This window comes from Rattus norvegicus, chromosome 10 (genome assembly GCF_036323735.1).
Source record: "Rattus norvegicus strain BN/NHsdMcwi chromosome 10, GRCr8, whole genome shotgun sequence".
Taxonomy (NCBI): domain Eukaryota; kingdom Metazoa; phylum Chordata; class Mammalia; order Rodentia; family Muridae; genus Rattus; species Rattus norvegicus.
The window spans coordinates 72,776,627-72,800,244 of record NC_086028.1 but is presented as its reverse complement, the minus strand read 5'-3'; the positions used below and the strand labels follow the sequence as shown (position 1 = coordinate 72,800,244).

At 44.1% G+C, this 23,618-nt stretch overlaps 1 protein-coding gene and 1 non-coding gene across 15 annotated transcripts in view; both read right to left on the bottom strand.

The window, feature by feature from the left end:
• Window positions 1–23,618, bottom strand: part of Tex14 (testis expressed 14, intercellular bridge forming factor) — a 130,681-nt gene that overhangs the window by 59,453 nt on the left and 47,610 nt on the right. For 12 of the 14 annotated variants that reach the window (XM_039087362.2, XM_039087366.2, XM_039087365.2 and 9 more), the window contains exons 3-8: window positions 15,832–15,946; window positions 10,460–10,625; window positions 9,141–9,277; window positions 4,332–4,413; window positions 2,197–2,327; window positions 1,282–1,395 (exon numbers count right to left, since the gene is read on the bottom strand). In XM_039087362.2, the coding sequence (XP_038943290.1) occupies window positions 1,282–1,395; window positions 2,197–2,327; window positions 4,332–4,413; window positions 9,141–9,277; window positions 10,460–10,625; window positions 15,832–15,946 (745 nt within the window). Of the gene's footprint in view, window positions 1–1,281; window positions 1,396–2,196; window positions 2,328–4,331; window positions 4,414–9,140; window positions 9,278–10,459; window positions 10,626–15,831; window positions 15,947–16,145; window positions 16,565–17,876; window positions 22,244–23,618 lie in introns of those variants that run through there. The other 2 variants (XM_039087368.2, XM_039087367.2) reach the window with 2 other exon arrangements.
• On the bottom strand, window positions 17,659–17,873 carry LOC120095491 (small nucleolar RNA U3). Its single transcript, XR_005490949.1, has one exon. It is a non-coding gene; the product is annotated as a small nucleolar RNA U3 (small nucleolar RNA).

The window sequence follows — 23,618 nt, the reverse complement described above, 5'->3', positions numbered from 1 at the left end:
TGGGTTCGGTCCCCAGCTCCGAAAAAAAAAACCAAAAAAAAAAAAAAAGAGTTATCTAAAACAAGAGAACCAAACTTGAGAAGATGCTTCCACCAGACTGTAAGGTATCTTCTTAATTAGTGACTGATGGGGAGAGCCAAGCACATTGCACATTGTGGGTTGATCTATTCCTAGGCAGGTGGTCCTGAGTTCTAAAAGAAAGCAGGCTCTTGGCAAGCCTGAGGAAGCAAGCCAGTAAGTCACCCCCTCCATGGCCTCTGCATCAGCTCCTGCCTGCAGGTTCCTGTCCTGACTTCCTTCTATGATAAAAAGCAATACGGAAGTGTAAACCAAATAAACCCTGTCCTCCCCAACTTGCTTTTTGGCCATGGTGTTTCATCATAGCAAAAAATAAATAAATAAATAAATAAATAAACAAACAAACAAACAAACAAACCAACCAACCAACCACCAAAAACCTAGCTAAGACACTCAATATAGGCTGCATAAGTCATCTCTGAAATGGAGCTTCCTACTCACTGTAGAAATGAAGTAACCAAGAGTTAGAGGTGGAGCTCAATGGTGGAGCTTTACTAGAAAGGAGGTAGAAAACACCAAGGAAATGTGTTCAAAGTCGCAGATCTACTCAGCCTTATGTCAAGCACACATCATGCCTACCCAATTGTCTTTTCAGGTTGTTTGGGTTCAGGCCAGTGTCTTCAAAAGCAAGCATTTCACCTGTCCAGAAACACCTCCTACAGGGCTGTGTGGTCTACTCAGAACCTAGCTCAACGATCCAGGATTCCTTTCCGTTCCTTGGTGGCCCTGGTATGAAATCACGAATCCAGTATCTGACTGGCCAAGACGTACATGACATGGGTCTGGAGTCTCAGGAAGCTATGAGATTCATGGACATGTCCTGAGGAGTGGAGATGCTGTCCTCAGATCTGACCTGATGGACTGCTGTGCTCTATGAGAACAGGACAGCCATTTGCTCTCCAGATCAGTACAGAGTCCCAGGAAAAAACAACAACAACAACAACAACAACAACAACAACAGATGGTCCTGGGTCCTGTCCATACAAAGACTTGAGTCACAGGACAGATGACAGAATTGAGGCCCTTACCATCACAATCCACACTCCTCAGACTCCTCTTTAATTCCTTTCTCTTCAGCAGTTTTTAGAAGTCAACCAAGCCTAATACTCAGGACATGCCAAGGGTAGGTGAGATTGCTGTACCGCAGGTCCAGGTCTGGACAACTCAGCCCCACACTGGCTCTTGTTCTACGGGTCTCCTTACCTGCTGTGCTCCTGTTCAGCAATCAGCAAGTCGGCCAACCTCAGCCTGCTACAGTGGGGATGGGTGGGAAGGTTCAGCTCCTTCACTGTGACTCTGCTCCTGTTCCACACGAGGCTAAAAGAGCAGGAGAGAGCAAAAGGAGAGGGGCTGAGTAGCCCCTGCTTCAGTGAACCAATTTTCCCACACAACTGAAAAACAGGTTCACACAGAATCTCTACTATCCTCTCTTCCACAACCTCTAGGCTCTAAAGCACACTGGAGAATTAAGTGAGGAGGCAAAGGTCACAGAGGGATTCAAGGTAGTGAATAATTTGGTGAGGTTTTTCTGTCAGATAATGGTGACAGCAGTGTGGCAAACGAATAGAGCTGTGGTGATCTAGACAATAGGGAATGCTCAAGAACCCATTAGGAGGGACAGGAGCCATAGTGATGGGACAGAGGCATGATCTAAAAACAAATTCATAGCGCAGGCAGAAAAATGAGGGACACAGGAGCCTTGTGGACCCAGCAGAGGCATTTGTAGATGTGTGTTTCTTTGAAGAAGTAAAGAAACCCAGGTTCTAAAAGCTGAGACATCCTGGCCAGAACAACTCTCCTGACCCCGCAGGGATAAGGTCTCCGAGAACCGAGTACATCCAACAGGTTTCTGTCACATCCAAATCCTGTTACTACCACTATCCTTGGATTTGGTTGATGAGAGACACATCCCGTTTCAGATGCAAGTTAATTACCGTCTTGTTGCCTCTAATTCTTTAGACAGTAGAAAGGTTAGCATATTGAAACGGGAAATTTCTCAGAGCAGTTGTTCTCTGGATAAAGTGTCCTTTGGTAATGTCTATAGTCAGTTCTGTCACATCCAAGAAGGCCATAAACACTTCCCATAGGACTAACTCCCACTGACCAATTCCAACTTACTTGGTCATGACCATGTAGGGGCCGCTGAAGAAAGAGAAGGTGGGCTCATCGTCAGCTTGGATCACTTCCTTTTCTCCAATTACTGGAAGAGATCCTGGGTAAGTGAGCTGCATCCCCGAAGTGAGGTAAAACTGAAACCAAAGCACAGCTTCAAATTGTGGGAATTAGAAAGGGAAAGCAGAGTCCCTCCCTCCTATCCTTTGCTTAGTGATGCTACTTACCTAGTAAATACACCCACCCATTCTCTCTTTGGTAGTAGTGCTTGGTTGGTTGGTTGATTTGGGGACATGATATGGAACTCACTATATAGACCAGGCTAGCCTCAAACTCAGACTAGCCTGCCTGCACATTCCAAGTTCTGGGATTAAAGGTGTGCACCATCATGCCCAGCAATACTACTTGTTTTTAGATAAGATCTCAATATGTAGCTTATATAGGCCTCAAATGCATGAACTTCCTGCCACCTCCTGAGTGCTTGTATTAGGGGAGAATGCTGTCTCAGGTAGCTCCTAGCATTTCTTTTTACAATAACTCCTCCTTCCTAAGGGGTAGGATCAGAGGCATAATCATACATGATCCACAACTGACTTTATATTATTTTGAATCTTGAAATATTCTTTCTCTTTTACTGAGGTGGTTCAGACAGAAGTCCAGGATCTTTCCTGAAGTGATGTGACAAGGACTGTGGTGGTTTGAATGAGAATGTCCCCAAAGGCTCATATGTTTAAATGTTTGGTCCCCAGTTAGTAGAACTGTTTGGGAAGGATTTGGAGGTGTGGCCTTGTTGGAGAAGGTGTGGCACTGGGGTGGGCTAAGGTTTCAACAACTCACTCCTTTCCCAGTTAGCTCTCTCTGCCTCATGCTTGTGTATCAGAAGTAAGCTCTAGACAGTGGTCTTGCACCAAGCCTGCTTGCCACTTGCCATGCTTGCCACCACTCTTCTTCTGGAGTCATGAGCCGCCAAATTAAATGCTTTCTTTTATAAGGCACCTTTGATGAGGGGGCAGGAGAGACGGCTCAGTGGTTAAGAGCACTGATCGCTCTTCCAGAGGTCCTGAGTTCAATTCCCAGCAACCACATGGTGGCTCACAACCATCTGTAATGGGATCTGATGCCCTCTTCTGGTGTGTCTGAGGACAGCTGCAGGGTGCTCATATACATAACATAAATAAATAATTCTTTTTAAAAAAGATGCCTTGATCAGGGCATTTTGTTACAGCAATAAAAAAGTAAGGCATAACATCTCCAGAACCCAGGCCATGTGTACAAAAGCCAATACACCTGTGCTAGGGACTTATTCCCGAAATAAGCATCTGAGGCTCACACCAGAGCTCTGGGTTCACTTCCATCAACACAAGGGCGGGGGGAGCCAAATTTTTTTTTTACTTCCACCCTCACCCAAGCGCCTTGGTAGAGAGCAAAGACCCTTCATCCACTCAGCATGTCCCCAGTGGGATCACTTCTATACACTTTCTCTCTTGCCAGAGTCATTCAAATCATTTCACTACAGTGTTTACCGTTCATTGTGCAGTAAGGATGGAGCACTAAGAAGTCTCTCCCACAACGCAGACGACAAAAGACGACAGGGTCTCTGAGGTCAGGAGGAGGGATTAAGGGCTGGTGTTACGTAGAGATAAAGGCCTATCCTGCGTAAGATGCAGAAGGACTGAGATTCTTCAATTCTCGTGAAGGTCTCAGGCATTTGCCTTTAACAGAAAGGCAGAGAGCTGTGCCAGCTCCATGGATTTGCTTCCTGATGGCCTCACCCTTCCACGGGTTTAATAAATATACCTAAAATGCTTTTAATGAACTGAGGAATGCTTTGAGGAGAAACAGTATCCTTGTCATCTTCTATTCTTCCAGTTAGGGAAAGAGGCCATTGGGGGATGTGCTGGGTGTATGAATGATCTTTGCTTTTCCAGTATCTGGAAAAGAAGATCACCAGGTTTAGCCAAGAGCAGGTATGGTAGTTTATACCTGCAATCCTAGCACCGAGGCAGAATTATCTCAAGTTTGAGATCCTATCTCAATCCTTACCCCACAAAACCCATTAGAGTTGAATAAGGTGAAGAGATATGGTCATATGATTCTCTACCTAAATCAGCAAACCTAGACTATGAGTGTCAGCTTCTTACCTTCCCGAAGCCAAAGCTGTAGATATTTTGGGCAGAAATGATTCCAGGTTTAGGCTGTCGGTTGGGAGAACTATTTGGGCTTCTAGAAATATTTTTAAAAGGAAAAGAGAGAAAAAGTAAGAATTTATTATTCATACCCAAAAGAACAATACTAAACCCGAGTTTTCAAAAAATGTTATTATAGTTAGCCTTCAACCTGACACACAGAGAGAGAAAGCGCCTGCCTCTGCTCCAGCTGGAGTTCTTGCCATTCCTCTCAACGACAGACTGTAACTAGGAAAACAAACTAAGGCAGCTGGTATTTATCTACTATTTGGTCTTTCTATTCCTTGTGACAAGGTCCTTTTAGGTAGCCCAGGCTAGTATGAGATCTTGTACCCCTCCCCAAGTGTTGGTACTGAGGAACACAGGGTATAGTGTATAATTATGTACAACTAGTTTGGTAGATACAAGAACTTAAACTCAGAAGAAACTCAAGGGCAATTTACTTAAGTTTGAAAAACAACAGATCAGGTAGGTTGGAAAACTCTGAAACATTGTTGGGGGAGACAGATAAGAGGACAAAGAAAGATGGTACCATTTTCCCTCTGCTTTAGAAAGAATCTTGTTGGCCATGGATTTACACCAGAGGAAGACAACATGTATTCTTTCTGTTCATGGTGGTGCCTGACAAACACCTGACTGCAACTTGCTCTTTTAATCCCGTTCTCCGTGCTGAGCAGCCCTACAAGGACGCACCTGAGCACCATCCACCTAGCCAGACTTCTTGTTAAGAGTGTCTTTGCAGGCACGGTGCTCACAACTGTAATCCAGACCTTTGGGAAGTGAAAAAAAAGTGGATTGCTATGGGTTGGAGGCTAGAATGGGCAGGCTAAGAGAGGGACCCTGACTTTGAAAAAGGAATGAAAAAGTTATGTCTTTGTTGGTTTTTTTTTTTTTTTTTTTTTTTTTTTGAAGACGTGGTTGGCAGAAGCCATGCAGAAAAACTATAGCAAGCGAGTTTCCTGGAGGTGACCCATCGTTTTTGCATGACTATGATGGGTGTGCCCTGAAGAGACATAGACCCCAGGTATATGCCTTTCCATGCTGCCATTGTGTATTCCTCATATGTCTGGCATGGTGTGCAGAGACCTTACCTGCCCATTGTTTCCTGGGTATTAACCCACTCTGCTGGGCAGATTTCCTGCAGAATCAATATGAAGATGCACTTTCATGTAGTAATGTTATTTAGATAAACTGATGGTTTCATAATTTCTGATAACAATTTTCTAAAACTCCTGAATTGATTCAAGTAATTTTAAGTCCCTCTGCAGAATAAGAAAGCTACAAAAAAGTGAACCTTCATGAACCTTCATGTATCACAGGCACATAAATTACACTAGGAAAAAAAATAGGCTTGAGACATATTTATAATCAAGGAAAATCATTCAATCTAGGCTAGATCCAGATGATTATTTACAAACATAAAATAGATAATAGCTAATTTAACTATATAAAACTTTAAAAATACGATATAAAATAAATGACCTGTTCATGTTAATTTATGACATAAAAACTATTGCTTTGAACTTATAACTTGTGGAGCTAAATAGTAAACAAGGAATATTTATTCAGGTGCAAGTCTTCATGGAAAGACATGTACACAATTCTGCCGTTAACTCCTTAAACCTTACTGACCACGAACTATTGCTTTGAACTTACTATGAACTTAGGAATGTAAAAATGTTTGGAGAACCATGTAATCAATTATCCTGCTGTAATGATTCTACCTGTTCTTATGACAGTTGCTTTTAGAGCTATGAGCTTGAGTGTGATGTGCACGTGGTTTGGTTTTGTTATTTTTTTTTTCTTTTCTTTCTCTCCACCCCAAGTGATTGTCTTTTTCTAATCACCTGCTGCTCTCCACAGGAGGCTAACTGCCAGGAGCAATCAGCTCCGGCCCCAGGAGAGTAAAAGAGAGTTCAGAATTTCTAGTCAATTACAAGCAGTGAGCTGATCTTGAGCCACCAGAGCCACCAGCTCTGGCTCCCTCCTTCTATTTTTTCCATTTTAATTGTGTGCATGATCAATGACCTTGGTGCCAAGCCTACTAGTGCAAGCCTGTAATCCCAACACCTAAGAGGCTAAAGAAAGTGAGAGGCCCATGAAGGGTTTGAGGCTAACCCAGGCTACACAGAAAGATCCAAGTCAGGTGAAGCTACAGAATCCCAACACTTCTGAGGTAGAGGGAGAGCATCCAGAGTTCAAGGTTATCCTTGGCCACACAGTGAGTTTGAGGCCAGCCAGGGGGCTACATGAGACTTTGTCACAAAAGGGGACAAAGACTTTAGGTAGCTGAGAGAGGCAGCACACAGCTGTAATTTCAGCATTTGGGAGGTTGAGGCATGAGGACCTCAAGTTTGAAGGCATCGGGTTAGTGAGTTCAAGACCAGCCGGGGCAGCCAGACAAGGCAGTACATATAACCCCAGCACCTGGAAGGTGGAAACAGAGAATACAGAATTCAAGGCCATCTTTAACTGAAGCTAGCCTGAGCTAGGTGGCATGGGGGGAGGGGAGTTAACAAAGAACAGTGGTTATCACCAGACAGTGCTGAGGCTCAGCAGCTGCAACCAGTACTGAGGCGGACGGCTGGCTCAGTTTTCCTCCCTCTAACATCCACACTGAAAGATGACTTCACCAATTTGTATAATGTGTTAGCACAGGAACCATGGTGACTTTCTCTGTATTCCAACTTCAGTATAAGTATGGCCAAATGAACATACTTTATTGAGTTTCTATTATGGAAATGAAGATGGTGTAACAGACACCCTTTGAGCAAGGACCTGTGGTTCTTTCTCCTGCATTTATACTCTCACAGGTCATTTCAGGCTGCTGTTAACTCAGTATATTACAGGAATAAAAGAGTTAGTTACCAGGGCAGAGGAGAAATGGTTCAGCGGGTAAAGTACCACTGAGCCTGATGATCAGAGTTGGATCTCTGAGACCCAGATGGTGGAGAGAACTGACTCCCACAGGTTGTCGTTTGATCTCTACTCATGCATGATGGTGTGTGCATGCATGCATGGTTGCAAGTGTGTGCGTGCACACACAAAACACACACACACACACACACACACACACACAATAAATAAGATATTTAAAAAAAATAAAAGGAGTCATCTCCAAAGTAACATCTACCAGGACTTCTGTCCTGATCCCTCTGGGATCATTGATTCTGAGAAACCTGGGAGGACATTCAGGGACAGTCGCCAAGACTGGGAAAAAAAGGGGCTGCAGTAGCACTAGGAGATAAAGCCATCAAGCCACGTGAGTTTTCAGGTAAGTGGCCACTGGTCGTGTTCCCGATTGTGCCTGGGGTAGTAGGGACAGAGGTTTAGGAGGGCACAGCCTTTGAATTAGCCAAGGCATTTTAAAATTAACTGGCATCTCTGTCTCTGTCTCTCTGTGCGCGCGCGCGCGCACGTGTGTGTGTGTGTGTGTGTGTGTGTGTGTGTGAGCGTGTTTTCCATTCACAGATCGGAGACACCTCCGGGCCAGGTCCGTGCCATGCCTCGCAGGGAGCACGATGCAGTGCAGCCAAAAGCTCACCACAAGAACTTGGTACTTGACGTTGTTATCTAAGAGGTGACATCATCCGTCGGTGTAGGTGCTGTGGCCCCTTGGGTGGGTCTCAGGGGACAGTAAGGGAGACTTCCATGCTGCTCTAGTAATAGAAGTGCCATGTCCACTGGCATACGATTGACACAAAACAGTGTCCTAGCAAACTAGTAGAACCTCAGCATGGGCCCAGAACAGGGTGGTGGCTGCTTCCCCAGGGTTTATGGAAGTCCCTTCAGGTGCCAGCCACCTGGCATCTCCCAATAGTGACAGTGGGAAAGGTGGCTACTCAAGAGCTCATGTCAATTCCCCATTGGTCCAAAGGCTATATTAAAAAAAAAAACAGACCTGCACCTCAATGCTAGTCTCTGGCCTGTTTCCTAGGTTGGTGATTCCATCTCTCTCACCCCCTCCTGGATCCCAGTTACGACAGATACAATTACAGGTGGTCAGAGTTGGAAAGAGTCACAAAGTGTATCTTCTGCAACCTTTTCATTTTACAGATGGGAAAAATACAGCCTAAGAAGGTAAAACTGCTGGCCTACAGAAGAGAACATCGGCCAGGACTAGGTATAAATGGTACTTACCCAGCCACTGTTCTTCCCACACACCGCACTCAGACCACCTCCTGCACACCAGGGTCCCACCAACTCAAGTTTCACTGGAAACAGTAATAGTGCTATGCATGCAATGGCTGCTCAGCTGATGCTTCAGCAGTTTCAACTCAGACTGAATGAAACGATTCTGCTGCCAGGTATGATAGCACACACCTTTACTGCCAGCACTCAGAAGGCAGGGCAGCTAGCTAGCTTCTGAGTTTGAGACTAGCTTGATCTGTACAGTGAATTCCAAGGCAGTTGGGGCTATGTAGAGAGACAATGTCTTTTAAAAAAGAAAGAAAAGCCCTGGGTTCGGTCCCCAGCTCCGAAAAAAAGAACCAAAAAAAAAAAAAAAAAAAGAAAAAAAGAAAAAAAAGAAAGAAAAGAAAAAGAGGAGGCGGAAGATGTGAATGTTACAATTCTGATCTTGGAAATACTATAGGTCCTATTTCCCTAGCAGTTTATCAGCCACAGGCTTTCTCTTTCCTGCTTCAACCTATTTCCCTAGCAGTTTATCAGCCACAGGCTTTCTCTTTCCTGCTTCAACCTTTCTACCTGTTACGCTGCTAAAGAGCCACCAGGAAGGCTGAAGTGGCTCAAGACTGTGCTCACCCCTGAATGAGGCCCCCAAACCAGGGCGGACTGCCGATGAGCCGCTGAGGAGAGTCTATCTTCTTCAGGAGGTCATAGGAGAAGCCCTGGATGACAGCCTTCATATGTGAAGCACAGCGCTGCATGAACTCCACCATCTGTAACACAGCAGACACTCAGCGCTGACAGCATCAGGGGATGCAGGTGCGTTTGAGGAGCTGAGGGCTCTCAACAGGAAACGCTGGAAAGAGATAAATCTACACGATTTTCTAAAGGTATGGAATATTTTCATGGAGAGAACCCGTCCTTCAACGAACAAGGGAGCCATGGTAGAGGATGAAAACCACAGGCAGGGACAGGGACTGTCCATGGAAGTGCTGGCCCTCAGCATGCCATTCTGCTTTACGCTTCTCATGCTATCTGGTCCTCATTAAAACATCCTAGGATAAGGAGGTGGTTTGGCTGGTGAAGTGCCTGCCATGTAAGAATGAGGACCTGAGTTCAGAATCCCAGAACCCCCATTCAAAGCTCGGTAGGGTGGCACATGCCTGTAAGTCCAGCACTGGGGGTGGAAGGCATGAGGGAAGGGAAACAGGGAGATCTCACAAGCTCACATTTCACTGAAAGAGCCTGTCTCAAAAAGAGAAAGGAGGAGAGACTGAAGACATGGCTCAGTGGCTAAAAGCACTTGCTTCTCATTCTTCCAGAGAACTTGGGTCTGGTCTCCAGAGCCCACATGGCAGAAGCAACTCCTGAAAGTTGTGCTCCGAACTCCATATTCATGCCAAGGCACACACATCACAAAGATGCAATACACAGGAATAATAAAGGAAAAGACATACCTTTAAAAAACTAAAAAGATGGGGTTGGGGATTTAGCTCAGTGGTAGAGCACTTGCCTAGCAAGCGCAAGGCCTTGGGTTCGGTCCCCAGCTCCGAAAAAAAAGAAAAAAGAAAAAGAAAAAGAAAAAAAAGAGAAAAAAAACTAAAAAGATGGGGCTAGAAAGCACTAGCTGCTCTTCCATAGTACCTGGGGTTCACTTCCCAGCACCCACATGGCAGCTTATCAATGTTACCCCAGTTCCAGGGGACCTGGCATCCTCACATAGACATAAATACAGGCAAAAACAATGAAAAAAATCAATCTTTATGAAACCTGCTGTTGAGTAACTGAGCAAAGACACCCAACATCTACCTCTGGCCTCCACATGCACTCAATTTACTTCAACTCAGGCTTCCATCCAATTCCAGTGCTAAGACTGCTGTAAAAGTTTGACCTGGTCCCAGGAATCCTGACTATTAGCCCACCTTCGTCTATTGGATACAGAGATGCACTTTTACCTGAGTGCTACGATCCTTCCCGGCTGCCAAGGCCCAGGCCTGTGGGTTCCGACCCTTCTCATCATGGAGTCGTAGGTCACCCCCTGCAGTCAGCACTTTACTGAGGATCCACTGGTTGCCTGAAAAGGCTGCTGCATGTACAGGAGTGCTACCATCAAAGCAGCGGCTAGGGACAGAAAAAACACAGTGATCGTCCATGACACCCTCCTTCCTTCCACTGAAGGGAATTAGTTTTAGGTCTTCCAGTCATTAACTGCATTACAGAGATGAAGGTTACACTATCGTTTTGAGAATACTGATCTGAGGCAGCAATAATTTTACACATATCCCCTTTCCATCTTTATCTCAACCTTCTAAACACATGGAAGAATTAAAAGGACTTCATACCCAGATGGGTTTGAACTTGTGTCCTGTCCCTGCTACTCCCTGGCAATGGCTTTACTGAATCATTTTCTTTATGTCTTTGTATCCTGGAGCAAAGCTGGTTAAACACAGAGACCTGTCCTCTCAGGTGACCAGTGCTCTGCTATCCACACAAATTCAGTAGTTGAGCCCAACAAAACTTTGGCATTGCTAATCCAATGAAGAATATGTTTCTCAAAGCTTCTTCCACCGATGCCAAGAGACTAAGTATGAGAGACAGACTTTATTTATCCATGACAAGGTAAGGCTGTAAGGGCTGGAGAGATGGCTCAGTGGCTGAGAGCACTGACTGCTCTTCCAGAGGTCCTGAGTTCAATTTCCAGCAACCACATGGTGGCTCACAACCATCTGTAATGAGATCTGATGCCCTCTTCTGGTGTGTCTGAAGACAGCTACTGTGTACATATATAAATAAATCTTTTTTTAAAAAAAGATGAGGCTATAAAGGATATAGCTGGTTCCCTATCAAGGTGCACGTCAGAATCACCTGGGAGAGCTCTCTCCCTTTTATTGAAAAAGGAAGCAAAAGGAAGTAATGAAGAGAGAGAAAGGGGGAGAGCATTAAGAAAGCTTAACAAGGGGGCTGGAGAGATGGCTCAGTGGTTAAGAGCACCGACTGCTCTTCCAGAGGTCCTAAGTTCAAATCCCAGCAGCCACACGATGGCTCACAACCATCTGTAATGGTATCCGATGCCCTCTTCTGGTGTATCTAAAGACAGCTACAGTGTACTTAAATAAATAAATCTTAAAAAAAAAGAAAAAAAAAAACACTTCTTCAACATCTTTAAAAAAAAAAGAAAAAGAAAGCTTAACAGGAAATAAAACTTTCGGACTTTTTTCTGGTTTCTTCTAGAAGTTTTCTCTGTATACAAATCTGAATAAGAGATGGTTCAGTAGTTAAGAATGCATGTTGCTCTTACAGAGAACCTGGGTTCAAGTCCTAGCATCCACATGGTGACTCACAACCACCTAGAAGCCCATTTTCAGGAGAACTGACACCTAACTGCCACAGGCATCATGCATCAAAGTGGCAGGCAAAACAATCATACACATAAAATAAATCTAAAAAAAGGGTTAAAATCGTTTTTATCTTCATGTTATATAAACAGTTCTTATGTTAATCAGAGCTTCCACAGGAGAAAACACAGCCACTGCACATTTTTTTTAAAGATTTATTATTATATTTATCTGAGTACACTATAGCTGTCAGACACACCAGAAGAGGGCACCGGGTCCCATCACAGATGGCTGTGAGCCACCATGTGGGTGCTGGGAACTGAAATGGAAGAGCAGTCAGTGCTCTTGACCACTGAGCCATCCCCCCAGCCCTGCACAGTTCTTTTCAACATCTGTATAGTACTCCAGTATAATTTAGTCAATGAGGCACTGAGATAGCTACCAAAATGTGAGTCTTAAGAGTAAGTAAAGCGGGCTGGAGAGATGGCTCAGTGGTTAAGAGCACCCGACTACTCTTCCAAAGGTCCTGAGTTCAATTCCCAGCAACCACATGGTGACTCACAACCATCTGTAAAAAGATCCGATGCCCTCTTCTGGTGTATCTGAAGACAGCTACAGTGTACTTATATAATAAATGAATAAATCTTTTATTAAAAAAAAAGAGTAAGTAAAGCATGGTGACACGTACCCTTAACCCCAGATCTTGGAAGGTGGAAGCAGGACAGTCAGATGAGTTCAATGCCAGTCTAGTTTATAAAGTAAGACCCTACCTCAAAACAAAACTATACACGCGTGCATGCATATTCTCCTCTCTCTCTCTCTCTCTCTCTCTCTCTCTCTCTCTCTCTCACACACACACACACACACACACACACACACACACACACGCACACTGCTGCTCTTCCAGAGGACCTAAATTCAGTTCCAGGATCCATGTTGGATAAATGTTAACTATAGTTCAATTGTGGCACATACATAAAATATTTTTTAAAATATTATTCTAAGATTAGCCTGAACTGACAAGTAAGAGTCTGCAAGCACAGGACCTAGGAATGTGTGCTTGCTTCCTAAGTTCCTGGAGTGATGTTAACGGGGACGCCAGAGCCTGAGCGTCTGGGTGGGGTCATGGTTCTGTGCCATGTTCCATTACTCCTAACCAAATCTACTCTTGTTTTGATTATTCCTCCTACAGTAGTGGGAAAACTAAGTAGTAATGGGAACAGGATATTATTTTCCATTTCCCATGAACGCTTAAAAAAAAAAGAATAATCGTTTATAGACACCAAACTAAAACCTACAAGGAAAGAGTCCTAGTGGGATAAAAATTCGTTTGAAGCTGGGTATGGTGGCACACACCCTTAATTTTAACACTCAGGAAGCAGAGGCAAATGGAGTTCAAGGCCAGACTGATCTACCAAGAGTACCAGTATACAGTCAGAGCTATAAAGAGAGAAACCTATCATTTTAAAAAAAATGTATATGATTGCTTACATGACAGTTAAATTCTCTTTATCAGTTTAATGGTTAAGGAGGAAAAAACCTCTACCTTGCTTTATTCTAAATTTTGTCTCATTCAGCAATGTTGGAAGTGAATCTTCATGAGCTTCTTTTCGTCTACTGAGATTCCTCCTGGTGGTCTGGCACTTGGGACCGTGATTATTTAGAAGCTTTGGTCCCCTGATCAGTTTCTAAGACTTCCCTGTCCACTAGCTACTGTAGCGCTTTCTATCTACGCGTCTTCTGTTTGACCTCGCAGTTTCTTTGTCTGTTGTGGAGCTGGGGCTCAGTGGTAGACACTCACCTTGTCTATCCAAGGAAACACAAAACATTCCAGTCATTTACCTTACTTATGGATTTATAAACACACCTTTTAAGACATCTTCTCTTCTTCTGCTCCTATCTTTGTGTAGCCCGGTTGTCCTGAACTTGCTACAAGAACTGTGAAAGTACTTGCCTTTATGCCCCACCAAGACCTATGGCTCAGGTGAGAAAGTGTTAATACCTAGACAGAGACAAGTGCTCAGAAATAGACAGGCACATGCTACCAATTCATTAGATTGCTGTTCTTCCATACTCAAATCTGTACCAAATATTGAGCTGAGATTATTTTAATTCCAACTATAAAAGTCAGGCAAAAGTTACCCTGTCTGAAAAATTGTTATCAACTACATTTGTGGGTATTTTGACCTACTTAAGCAATCAGAATACATAATATAAATTATAACCCAGGGAATAGGAATGGGCTTCTAGTGACAATAATTAGTAATGACTCATTATACACAGAAATCATAATTTCTCAGAAAATCAATTTTATCAAAACATTTCAAGATAGGTAAATAACTATTTTATTGATAAAAATTAATAATTTTGGGGTTGGGGATTTAGCTCAGTGGTAGAGCGCTTGCCTAGCAAGCGTAAGGCCCTGGGTTTGGTCCCCAGCTCCAAAAAAAAGAAAAAAGGAAAAAAAATTAATAATTTTTGCAAAACAAGGAATAGAAGTGGAACTCAAGGATTAGAGTCCTAGGTTCAACCCTCTAAATCAAAAAGAAATTTGGCCAGGCATGGTGGTGCACACTTTTAATCCCAACACTCCAGCAACAGAGGAGAGCAGATCTCTGTGAGTTCAAGGCCAATTTGGTTTACATGGCAAGCTCCAAGGGATACATAGTAAGACTCTGCCTGGAAAAACAAACAGAAAACCAGAAAAAAAAACACCCTGTGTTTTTGTGTAAGTTTTTAAAAAGCTACAACAGCATTGTCATCTTACAAAGCTATAGGGACCTTGAAAATGAGCTGGATCTAGTAGCCACACCTTTAATCCCAGCACTGGGAGGCAGAGGCAGGCAGACCAGGATTCAGGGCCAGCCTCAGCTGCATCAGACCCTCCCTATAGACAGACAGGCAGAGATGCTTTGGCAGGTGAAGGTGCTTGCTGCTAAGCCTGTCCACCTGAGAATGACATCACACTCCCAGGTCCAACATGGTAGAAGGAAAGAATCAACTTCCCAAGGTGTCTTCTAACCTAAACACACCCCGCGCGCGCGCACACACACACACACACACACGCACACACACACACACACACACACACACACACACACACACTAGTGAAGAAATAAAGTTTCACAGATGTGAAAAGCAAAGCTGTAAAAACAAGGCTTTGAGAAATACATCTGGTGGTCAGGATGCCTGTGACAAACTCGTGACCTTTCTGAGAGATTCATCTGACATCAGGATGCCCAGTGATGTGATAAAGTATTGGTGATCAAGATTCTGACTAAGCTGATTAAGCAATAACAACTGTTCTCGGAAAGACCCCCTACCTCTGCCTGTGGTGAATCCTGAGAACAACCGCAAGATGTCATCCTGACCCTGTCCGACCACCCAGTTCATCCCCTCTCTAAGAGACGTGACAACTTAGCCCTTTCCCAGTGATTCACCAAGGCCGGGTGTAGGGCTGGATGAGGAAAGTGATCAACTGAGCCAAGAATAGCCCCTTGAGCAGGCCAGCCAATACCTGACCAGATCCTTTGTCCTGTGTACCCACCAATGAGAATAAGCCAGCTTAACCCTGCTGCTGAAGTCTGCCCTCTGTAACAAATAAAAGTTGTGTGTTTTTTGGGTTCGGGGTTGCCTCTCCCTGCGTGGATGAGCAACCCCACGTACGTGGATTAACAACCTTATACCCTCATGCTATTGCAGCGGTCACTTTGTCAATCTGTGCTCTGTGGGTTGTGCTCCTGAGGTAAGGCCACTATGGGGTCTTACAACACTAGCTCACTTGGAAATAAGATGTACAAGAATATTTTTTAAGCTTAGCACACTTGTAGAGCCTGACACAGTGGCTGACATCTGCAATCCCAGGACTCTTGAAGGCTGAGAGGTGGTTCAATGTGTGTTCCCAGACAGGCTGGGCTAAGACTCTGACTCAAGAAAAATGATTTTTTAAAGAATATTCTTTATTTTCTAGAAACTGATATTACTGTACTTACTGATTTGGATCTGATCCATAGTCCACCAAAACATCGACTAATTTCACATAGCCCAGTAATGCTGCAACGAAAAGTGCCGACTGCCCCAAAGTGTTAACTGCATCGACACAGACTCCTGGAAAACAAATACAGATCAGTGTAAACATCACAATCATCCTGCAAGGGAACTGGTGAAATCTTATCGGGGGGAATTTTTGTTTTTGAGTTTTATATTTGTGTGTGGATGGTGCATTAAAAGGCCAGAAGAGGACATCCCATCCCCAGGAGCCGGAGTTACAGGAGGCTGTGAGCTAGGAACCCACCCTCTTACCTACCAAGGCATCTCTGCAGTCCCATGTGCTTCTGATTTTTGAAACAGGGCCTCAGATAGTCCAGCCCAACCTGAAATTCCTGATCAACCAAGTGCTGGAATTACGGGCCTGTATCAGTACATTACACAGGAAAAATCTCTAACTTTTCTGCTATTTACTTAATTTGTTTATCTAAAATAAAAGCCCTATAGGGATTGGAGACATGGATCTGTGGTGATTAACAGCATTGGATGCTTTTCTAGAAGGCTGCGGTTTGGTTCCCACAACCCTTTTTAACTCCAATTTCAAAGGATCCAATAACTTCTCTGGTCTCCTAGGGCACTGCCTCCAACATAGTGCACAAACATGCATGCAAACAAGACTCCCATATGCATAAAATAAAATAATGCATAAAAATAAGCATTTTTAAAGACTGAACCCCCAGTGAACGTGATTGTTGGGGGGAGGGTGGGGAGGGGAACACCCATAAAGAAGGGGAGGGAGAGGAATTAGGGGGATGTTTGCCCGGAAACCGGGAAAGGGAATAACATTCGAAATGTAAATAAGAAATACTCAAGTTAATAAAAAAAAAATAAAAAAATAAGCATTTTTTAAAGGCAAATGTTTGTGTGTCCAGGCTGGCCTGGACTCTAAGGTTCTCCTGCCTCATCGTACAAAAAGTAACTGGTATTGGGGAGAAACTGGAAGAAAGAACCTTTCATAGGCAGGAGGATCGCTGCACACTATATATACTAGCCTGAGATACCGTTTAAATGGAACAGGGTTTCTCTTTGTAGTCCTTCTGTCCTGGAATGAACTCTGTAAACCAGGGTGGCCTCAAACTCGGAGATCAGCTGGGCTATACCTCTAGATTGTGCCACTACTGGTAACCTAGCTTTATTCATATAAATTATAAAACAACAAAAAACTTGTGACTGCAAAGTAGTTCATCTGACAAAGAATCATCCTTATCCACGTCAGGCAGAATCAATTTCTGCCAATTGTCCTCTGGCTTTTTACACTTGAGCTGTGGCAAGCATATCTTCCCACAAATACACAAAATAAAAACTCTGACGTTTTGGGGGCAGAGTCGAGTTTTCTTATTTGTTTTATTCCACTCTGCAGGCTCACAAAGACTGGCCTTGAACTCAGTCAGATTCACCTACTTCTGTCTGCCTCTGGAGCACTGGGTTTATATAGGGTTTTTGTTATGAGTGTGTTGAGAACTGAACCTTAGGCCACTAGTCCAGGGTGGTTTTAAGCTCAAATCTAACTTCAATATTTTCTGCTTTAATCAGTGGTTTGCTGGCTTTCCCAACAATTTATAAGGCATACATTTTTATCCTCACTATGCTAGAGAAATACCAAGTAAAGCCATAGAAGACTGAACAGTCTTAACAAGAACAAATGAGTATACATAAAAAAAGTCTCTACAGTTCTTCCTACAAGACGTACTAGCGGCAGTATAGACAGACTCCCTTCCTCAACTAGTGCACGTGAGCCTCTTCCTTTTAATACCATAAAGGTTAGACCGAAGTCCACTCAGACTGCGTTCCCTCCCTCTTACCCTCCCGAAGGAGAGAAGAACGATCATCAATGGCAAGAGGCAGCTGCACAGAAGCAGCACCTAGAGCCGGCTTCACGCTCAGGAGGGGACGCTATGTCTCGTCCTCGTGGTTTCGGGTGCTCTACACAGTCAGAGAAACTTCTCTAGTAACGAACTATAGAAATGATCCCTGAAAGTATAGTCTTAACTCCACTCAGCCGCCATCGCCGCACTGCACCAAGCGCCCTCGCATCTTAGTCACGGCGACTTTCGCCCAGACGCCCCATGTTCTCCGTGTCGCCGCCGCTTTCAGACACCACGGCGGCCCACACGGACACATGTTCTCTGACCCACTGACACCTCTCCATACGGAGTCCACGAGGCATTTTGACTCGCTAGTGTCCCTACACTAGGCAAACTGTCACCACGATTAGCATACGGTCGCCGAGTAGCCAATCGGCTTACAGCCCTCTCCTGCCCCGTCCCACTTCCGCCTGAGACGGGTCTTGCGTCCGCTCTGCGGCAGCGTCCGCTGGTTTGGACTTCTGGCAACAACCGAAAAACCACATGGGACTATGGCAATTCAAAATTGCAAACTATTTAGTTTGACTTGCACCATTTTTAATTTAAAAACAAAAAAGTTTTGTTATTTCAGATAGAGTTTCCCTATGTAGCCCAGACTGGCTTCGAACTTAAAAAGTGATCTACATGCTGCTGAACTTCTGAATGCTGGGAAGAGTACACTACCAATTCTAGCCTCTGTTTGTTTGTTCTTGAGACAGGATTTAACTATGGCATTGGCTAGACTGGAATTCTGTGTAGACCAGGCTGGCATTGAACTCACAAAAATCTGCCTACCTCTATCTCCCAAGTGCTGGGATCAAAGGCCTGGGCCAAAATGCCCAGTCTGGCTTCTATTTAATAAATTTTACCGTGTAATCAAAGTACGAGAAATAAAGCTGGGTATAATTGCACACTTGGGGAGACTAATTGCCCTGATGGACAGAAAAGAGCCTGGGTTCCCCAGGAGGTGTTACAGGTGTTTATGTGGGGGTGCTGGCCACCAAACTCGGGTCCTCTGCTAGAGCAGCAAGGGCTCTTAACCACTGAACTCTCTGTACTCTGTTTTATTGTTTTTCTAACACACGAAGTTTGCTCTACATGGGGTTCGTCTTGCTTTTGAAGGTGCAGATGACTTACCCTTGGGATACAAAGCTTTTCTATACTCTAAGGTCACTCACTCATGTTCAAGCCACACTCATTTCCTGAGATCTCACTTTGTGATACAGGACCCTCATTCTCGTCACTGTATCCTTCTCACACACTAGAAAACTAGGACAGAAAAGTCTTGGTGCCCCTTCTTGTCACAAATCCCTCACAAGCCTATTTCTCTAACAATAATTTCAGACCTCCACCCTTTTACCTCTTCCCCAAGGTAGCTTCAATTATCTATCATTCAACCACCTCTGTATGTGCCATTGCTTCACAGAAACCTTCCCTGACCTCCACTGCTTGCTAATTCAGTAAATGCCAACCACCTGCACGCAAACTGCAGGAACTATGAATGGCCTTCTATTCTAGTAAGATCTCAACTACTAGACCAGGCATAATAACACACTCATGTAATCCTGGCACCTAGAGTGAAGATGCAGCATGGCCCTGAACAAAAAAGGAAAGAAAAGAAAATGGCTAGAGATCCAGTACAGTTCTGACCTATCATGCACAAAGCAGTGATGGTGGCACACCTTTAAATCCGGCATTGGGGAGGCGGAGGCAAACAGATCTCTGTGAGTTTGAGGACAACTTGGTCTACAGAGCCAGTTCCAGGACAGCCAAGGCTATGCAAAGAAGCCATGTCTCAAAAAACCAAAACCAAACAAAAAAGCTGTTAATATATAAAGAACCTAATAAAGTGGTCAAAAGACATTATTAGCTGGATATGAGTGACACACACCTTTAACCCCAGCACTCAGGAGGCAGAGACAGGTGGGAGTTCCAGGCTAGCCTGGTCTACATACTGAACTCAAAAACAACCCAAGGCTATATTATATAATGAAGCACTGTCTCAAAAAAAAAAAAAAGGTAAAAGATTCAAATACCTACTCCTTCAAGGCAAGACCTTATGTTCTCCATTCCCTGGTCCCAGTCTATTAAATTCAGTTCCCACAGCTTGGCAGGAACCCAGACGTGGCAGCTGTGGCGCTGAGGTACTTTCAGCACGACTAGTGGTCACTGGAGTGACCACGGCCTAATTAATGGCAACTTAACTTGGGGAAAGAGAAGGGGCTGAAAGTGAAATTGATCACCAGTGGCCAATGGTTTAATCAATCATGTATGAAATATCCCTTATAAATTTGTTTAAAGGGTCCTAGCACGCAGGCACACACCTTTAATCCCAGCCAGCACTCAGAAGGCAGAGAAGTAAATGGACCTCTTTGACTTCAAGGCCAGCCTGGTCTACATAGAAAGTTCTAGGCCATTACCTGACATCAGTGAGAGGGAGGGAGGCTTGATGCCCCAGCATAGGGGGATGCTAGAAGGGTGAGGAGTGAGTGAGTGAGTGGGTGAAGGAGCACCCTCATAGAGAGAGGCAAAGGGGAGGGGGGATAAGGGGAATGGGATGGAGTATTGTGAGAAGCATCCAAGAATGGTGATATCATTTGAAATGTAAACAAATAGGGGAGATAGGGGAGGAGACTGGAGACAGGAGAGAGGGAGAAAGAGAGACAGAGACAGACAGACAGACAGACAGACAGACAGAGACAGGGCCTGCTGGCATGGGCTTTTGAAGCATCAAAGCCCATCCCTAGTGACATACTTCTTCAAACAAGGCCTCATATCCTAGTCCTTGTAATCCAAATATATATTTACATTCAAATATCTGGGCCTATGGGGACCATTCTTACTCAGACCACCATACAACCCATCATTAAAAGGATAACCGAGAATCTAAGTGTAGTAGTTCTTGCCTGTAATCTCAGCATTTAGGAAGCTGAGGAAGGAGGATCAAGAACTCAAGGCCAATCTTGGGGTACACATGGAGGCCCTGTCTGTGTCACACAAAACGAGACAGAACAGCGATGAGCATGCTGAGGGGCTGGAGAGATGGCTCAGCTGGCAAACCTGTGTGCTGCCAAGCCTGACAGCTGAGCTTGACATCCAGGACAGCAGGGAGGAAGGAGGGAACTGACCCTACAGGCTGTCCTCTGACCTACATATGCACGTGCACACTCAGATACACAAAGGTCCATGCAAAATGGAATAAAACTTACGCTGAAAAACCAGAGATCAGAGAGACGACTGAGCAGCTAAGAGCACCAGCTACTTTTCAAGAGGACACAGATTCTATTCCCAGCACCTAAATGGGAACCATCTAACTCTAGGAATTGACCCATCTTCTCCTCCATGGGCACTACATGCATATAGTACATATACATACATGCAGTCAAAATACCATCCACATAAAACAAAAATAAGAGTTGAAAAAATAAAATAGAATTTTATGTAGAATCTGTGATTCTAAAAATAACTTGGTCCCTGAAAGCTAAAGGTAAGCACAGGTTTGCCTCTGCTAAGTAAGAACCTGACTGAGTCTGGCGATCGGTAGATCTTAGCAGCTACTGAAATAACCACCTAATTTGACTTTTTCCCTTTTTTAAAGCAAACTGATTGGCTGTCTGGCTGGCTAGTTGGTTGGCTGTCTGGCTGTCTGGTTGGTTGGCTGTCTGGCTGTCTGGTTGGCTGTCTTTCTGTCTGGTTGGTCGGTTGGTTGGTAGAGATATGGTCTGGCTATGTAGCCTTGGCTGTCCTCAAACTGGAAGCATCTTCCTATCTCTGTTTCCTGAGTGCTAGAATTACACCCAGCCAAGAAATAGGTCACTGCAACTGTGGCAGAGAGAATGAGTGACTGAAACCCAAGTTTCGGTAACAGAATCTTTTGGACTTTATACCGTGTTTATTTTACTTGTTGAAGGCAGGGTTGAACCAAGGCTTTCCCTGAAGTCCTGGTATATAAAAAAGGGAACACAGCTACTTCTCAAAATCAGAAACAGCCTGGCAAATCCAGTAGCAGCCTGGGGCCAGAACCTTGGGAATTTTCCCCTGGTGTCCTAATGTATATAGAAGGACCGTAGTTCCTTCTCTAAGACTAGGAATATATTTGGCAAAACCTTAATGGCTGGGGCCTGTGGGGAGGAATCAGGAAGTTGTAGTTTTGAATGTTGAGACCCATTCTCTTCCCACTGTATAGGGCCACAGTCATCAATCACTTCCAACCTCTGTGCTGCTCTTGAGTGGCCCTGTGTTTCCTCTGTGTAACACTGCCTAATTAGCCTTTGCTGCCTTTGTCCCAGTGTGTGACGGAGTCTGCCGACTCTGCCCAGTTCTCCCTGGAAATAGGAGATAAGCATGCTTTACTTCTAAGTAAGTTTGTTCCCATAAGATACAGCTTGTGAAAGGTCTTCTGGGTTGGGGATTTAGCTCAGCGGTAGAGCGCTTGCCTAGGAAGCACAAGGCCCTGGGTTCGGTCCCCAGCTCCGAAAAAAAAAGAAAAAAAAAAAAAAAAAAAAAAAAAAAAAGAAAGGTCTTCTGATCCCAAACTTTCTTATCTTTTTCTGATCTCCTGGTGCTCTCATGACCCTGGCATTGAAGATGACCCTCTTGCTAATCCAGGTCAACTTGTTATAACTTTTGAAATTTTAAAATAAAGCTAATTGCAGCTGGGCGGTGGTGGCACACACCTTTAATCCCAGCACTCAGCAGGCAGAATCAGAGGGATCTCTCTGAGTTCTGAGTCAGCCTGGTCTACAGAGTGAATTCAAGGCTATACAGAGAAACCCAGCACTGAAAAATCAGTAGATGGATGGATGGATAAAAAGTTAACTTCTTCTTTGCTGTATCAAGGATTAACGATATTAACTGGTAACTGCTAAAGGCCTGCCACATACCCAGTAGGATTCTGAATGCTTCACATAAGATAAATATAAATAATCATCACCTCAGTTTTGTAAGAATCTGAGCTTAAAGAAACTAAATAACTGATTTCACTAAAATGACAAGTGTTAAATAGAACCATAGGCCAGGTGTGGTGGCACATGTCTGTCATCTCAACACTTGGGAGGGAAAATAAGCAGAATTTAGGTATCAAGCTTAGCATCAAATACATAGGAAGTTTGTAGAACATACGAACACACACACACACACACACACACACACACACACACACACACACACACACCAGCGTGTGAGCGAGCTGGTAGATCATAAAGTGTGAAAAACCTGCATCTTGACAATTATCTATTTCTCCTAAGTGCTAAGCATTATTTCTTTTTTTTTTTCTTTTTCTTTTTCTTTTTTTTTGGAGCTGGAGACCGAACCCAGGGCCTTGCTCTTGCTAGGCAAGCGCTCTACCACTGAGCCAAATCCCCAACCCCAGCATTATTTCTAAGTATTAAGTTTACAGAATCAGAGGCACAGAGGTGTGTAAATGTCTCTACTAAAACCATACCACATCAGTATAAAAGAGAGAGACAACAACAAATATACAACAGAATGCCAGATTTTTGGCTGTGTCTGAAGACACCTGCAGTGTACTTATATAGAATTAAATAAATACATCTTTTCAAAAAGAAAAAAAGAAAACAAAGGTTGAAACACAGAGACTTGACATCTAGAGTTCAGTAGAGAAGGCCTCTCTCTGGAGGTTTCATTTAAGCCAAAACTTGACTGATCAAAAGTAGCCATCCGGGGCTGCAGAGCGACAGACAGTTAGATTCCCAGGTATCAGGAAGCTCACAACTGACTGTAACTCCAGCCCCAGTTCTGACACTCCTCTGCTCCGCCCTCCCCCTCCCCTACAATTTTAAAAGCTCTCAAATGATGATGAGTCATGCATTTTATTCAATGTCAAGTTCTATACAAGAGAACAAGATAGTAGAAATCTAGAGAGCCAA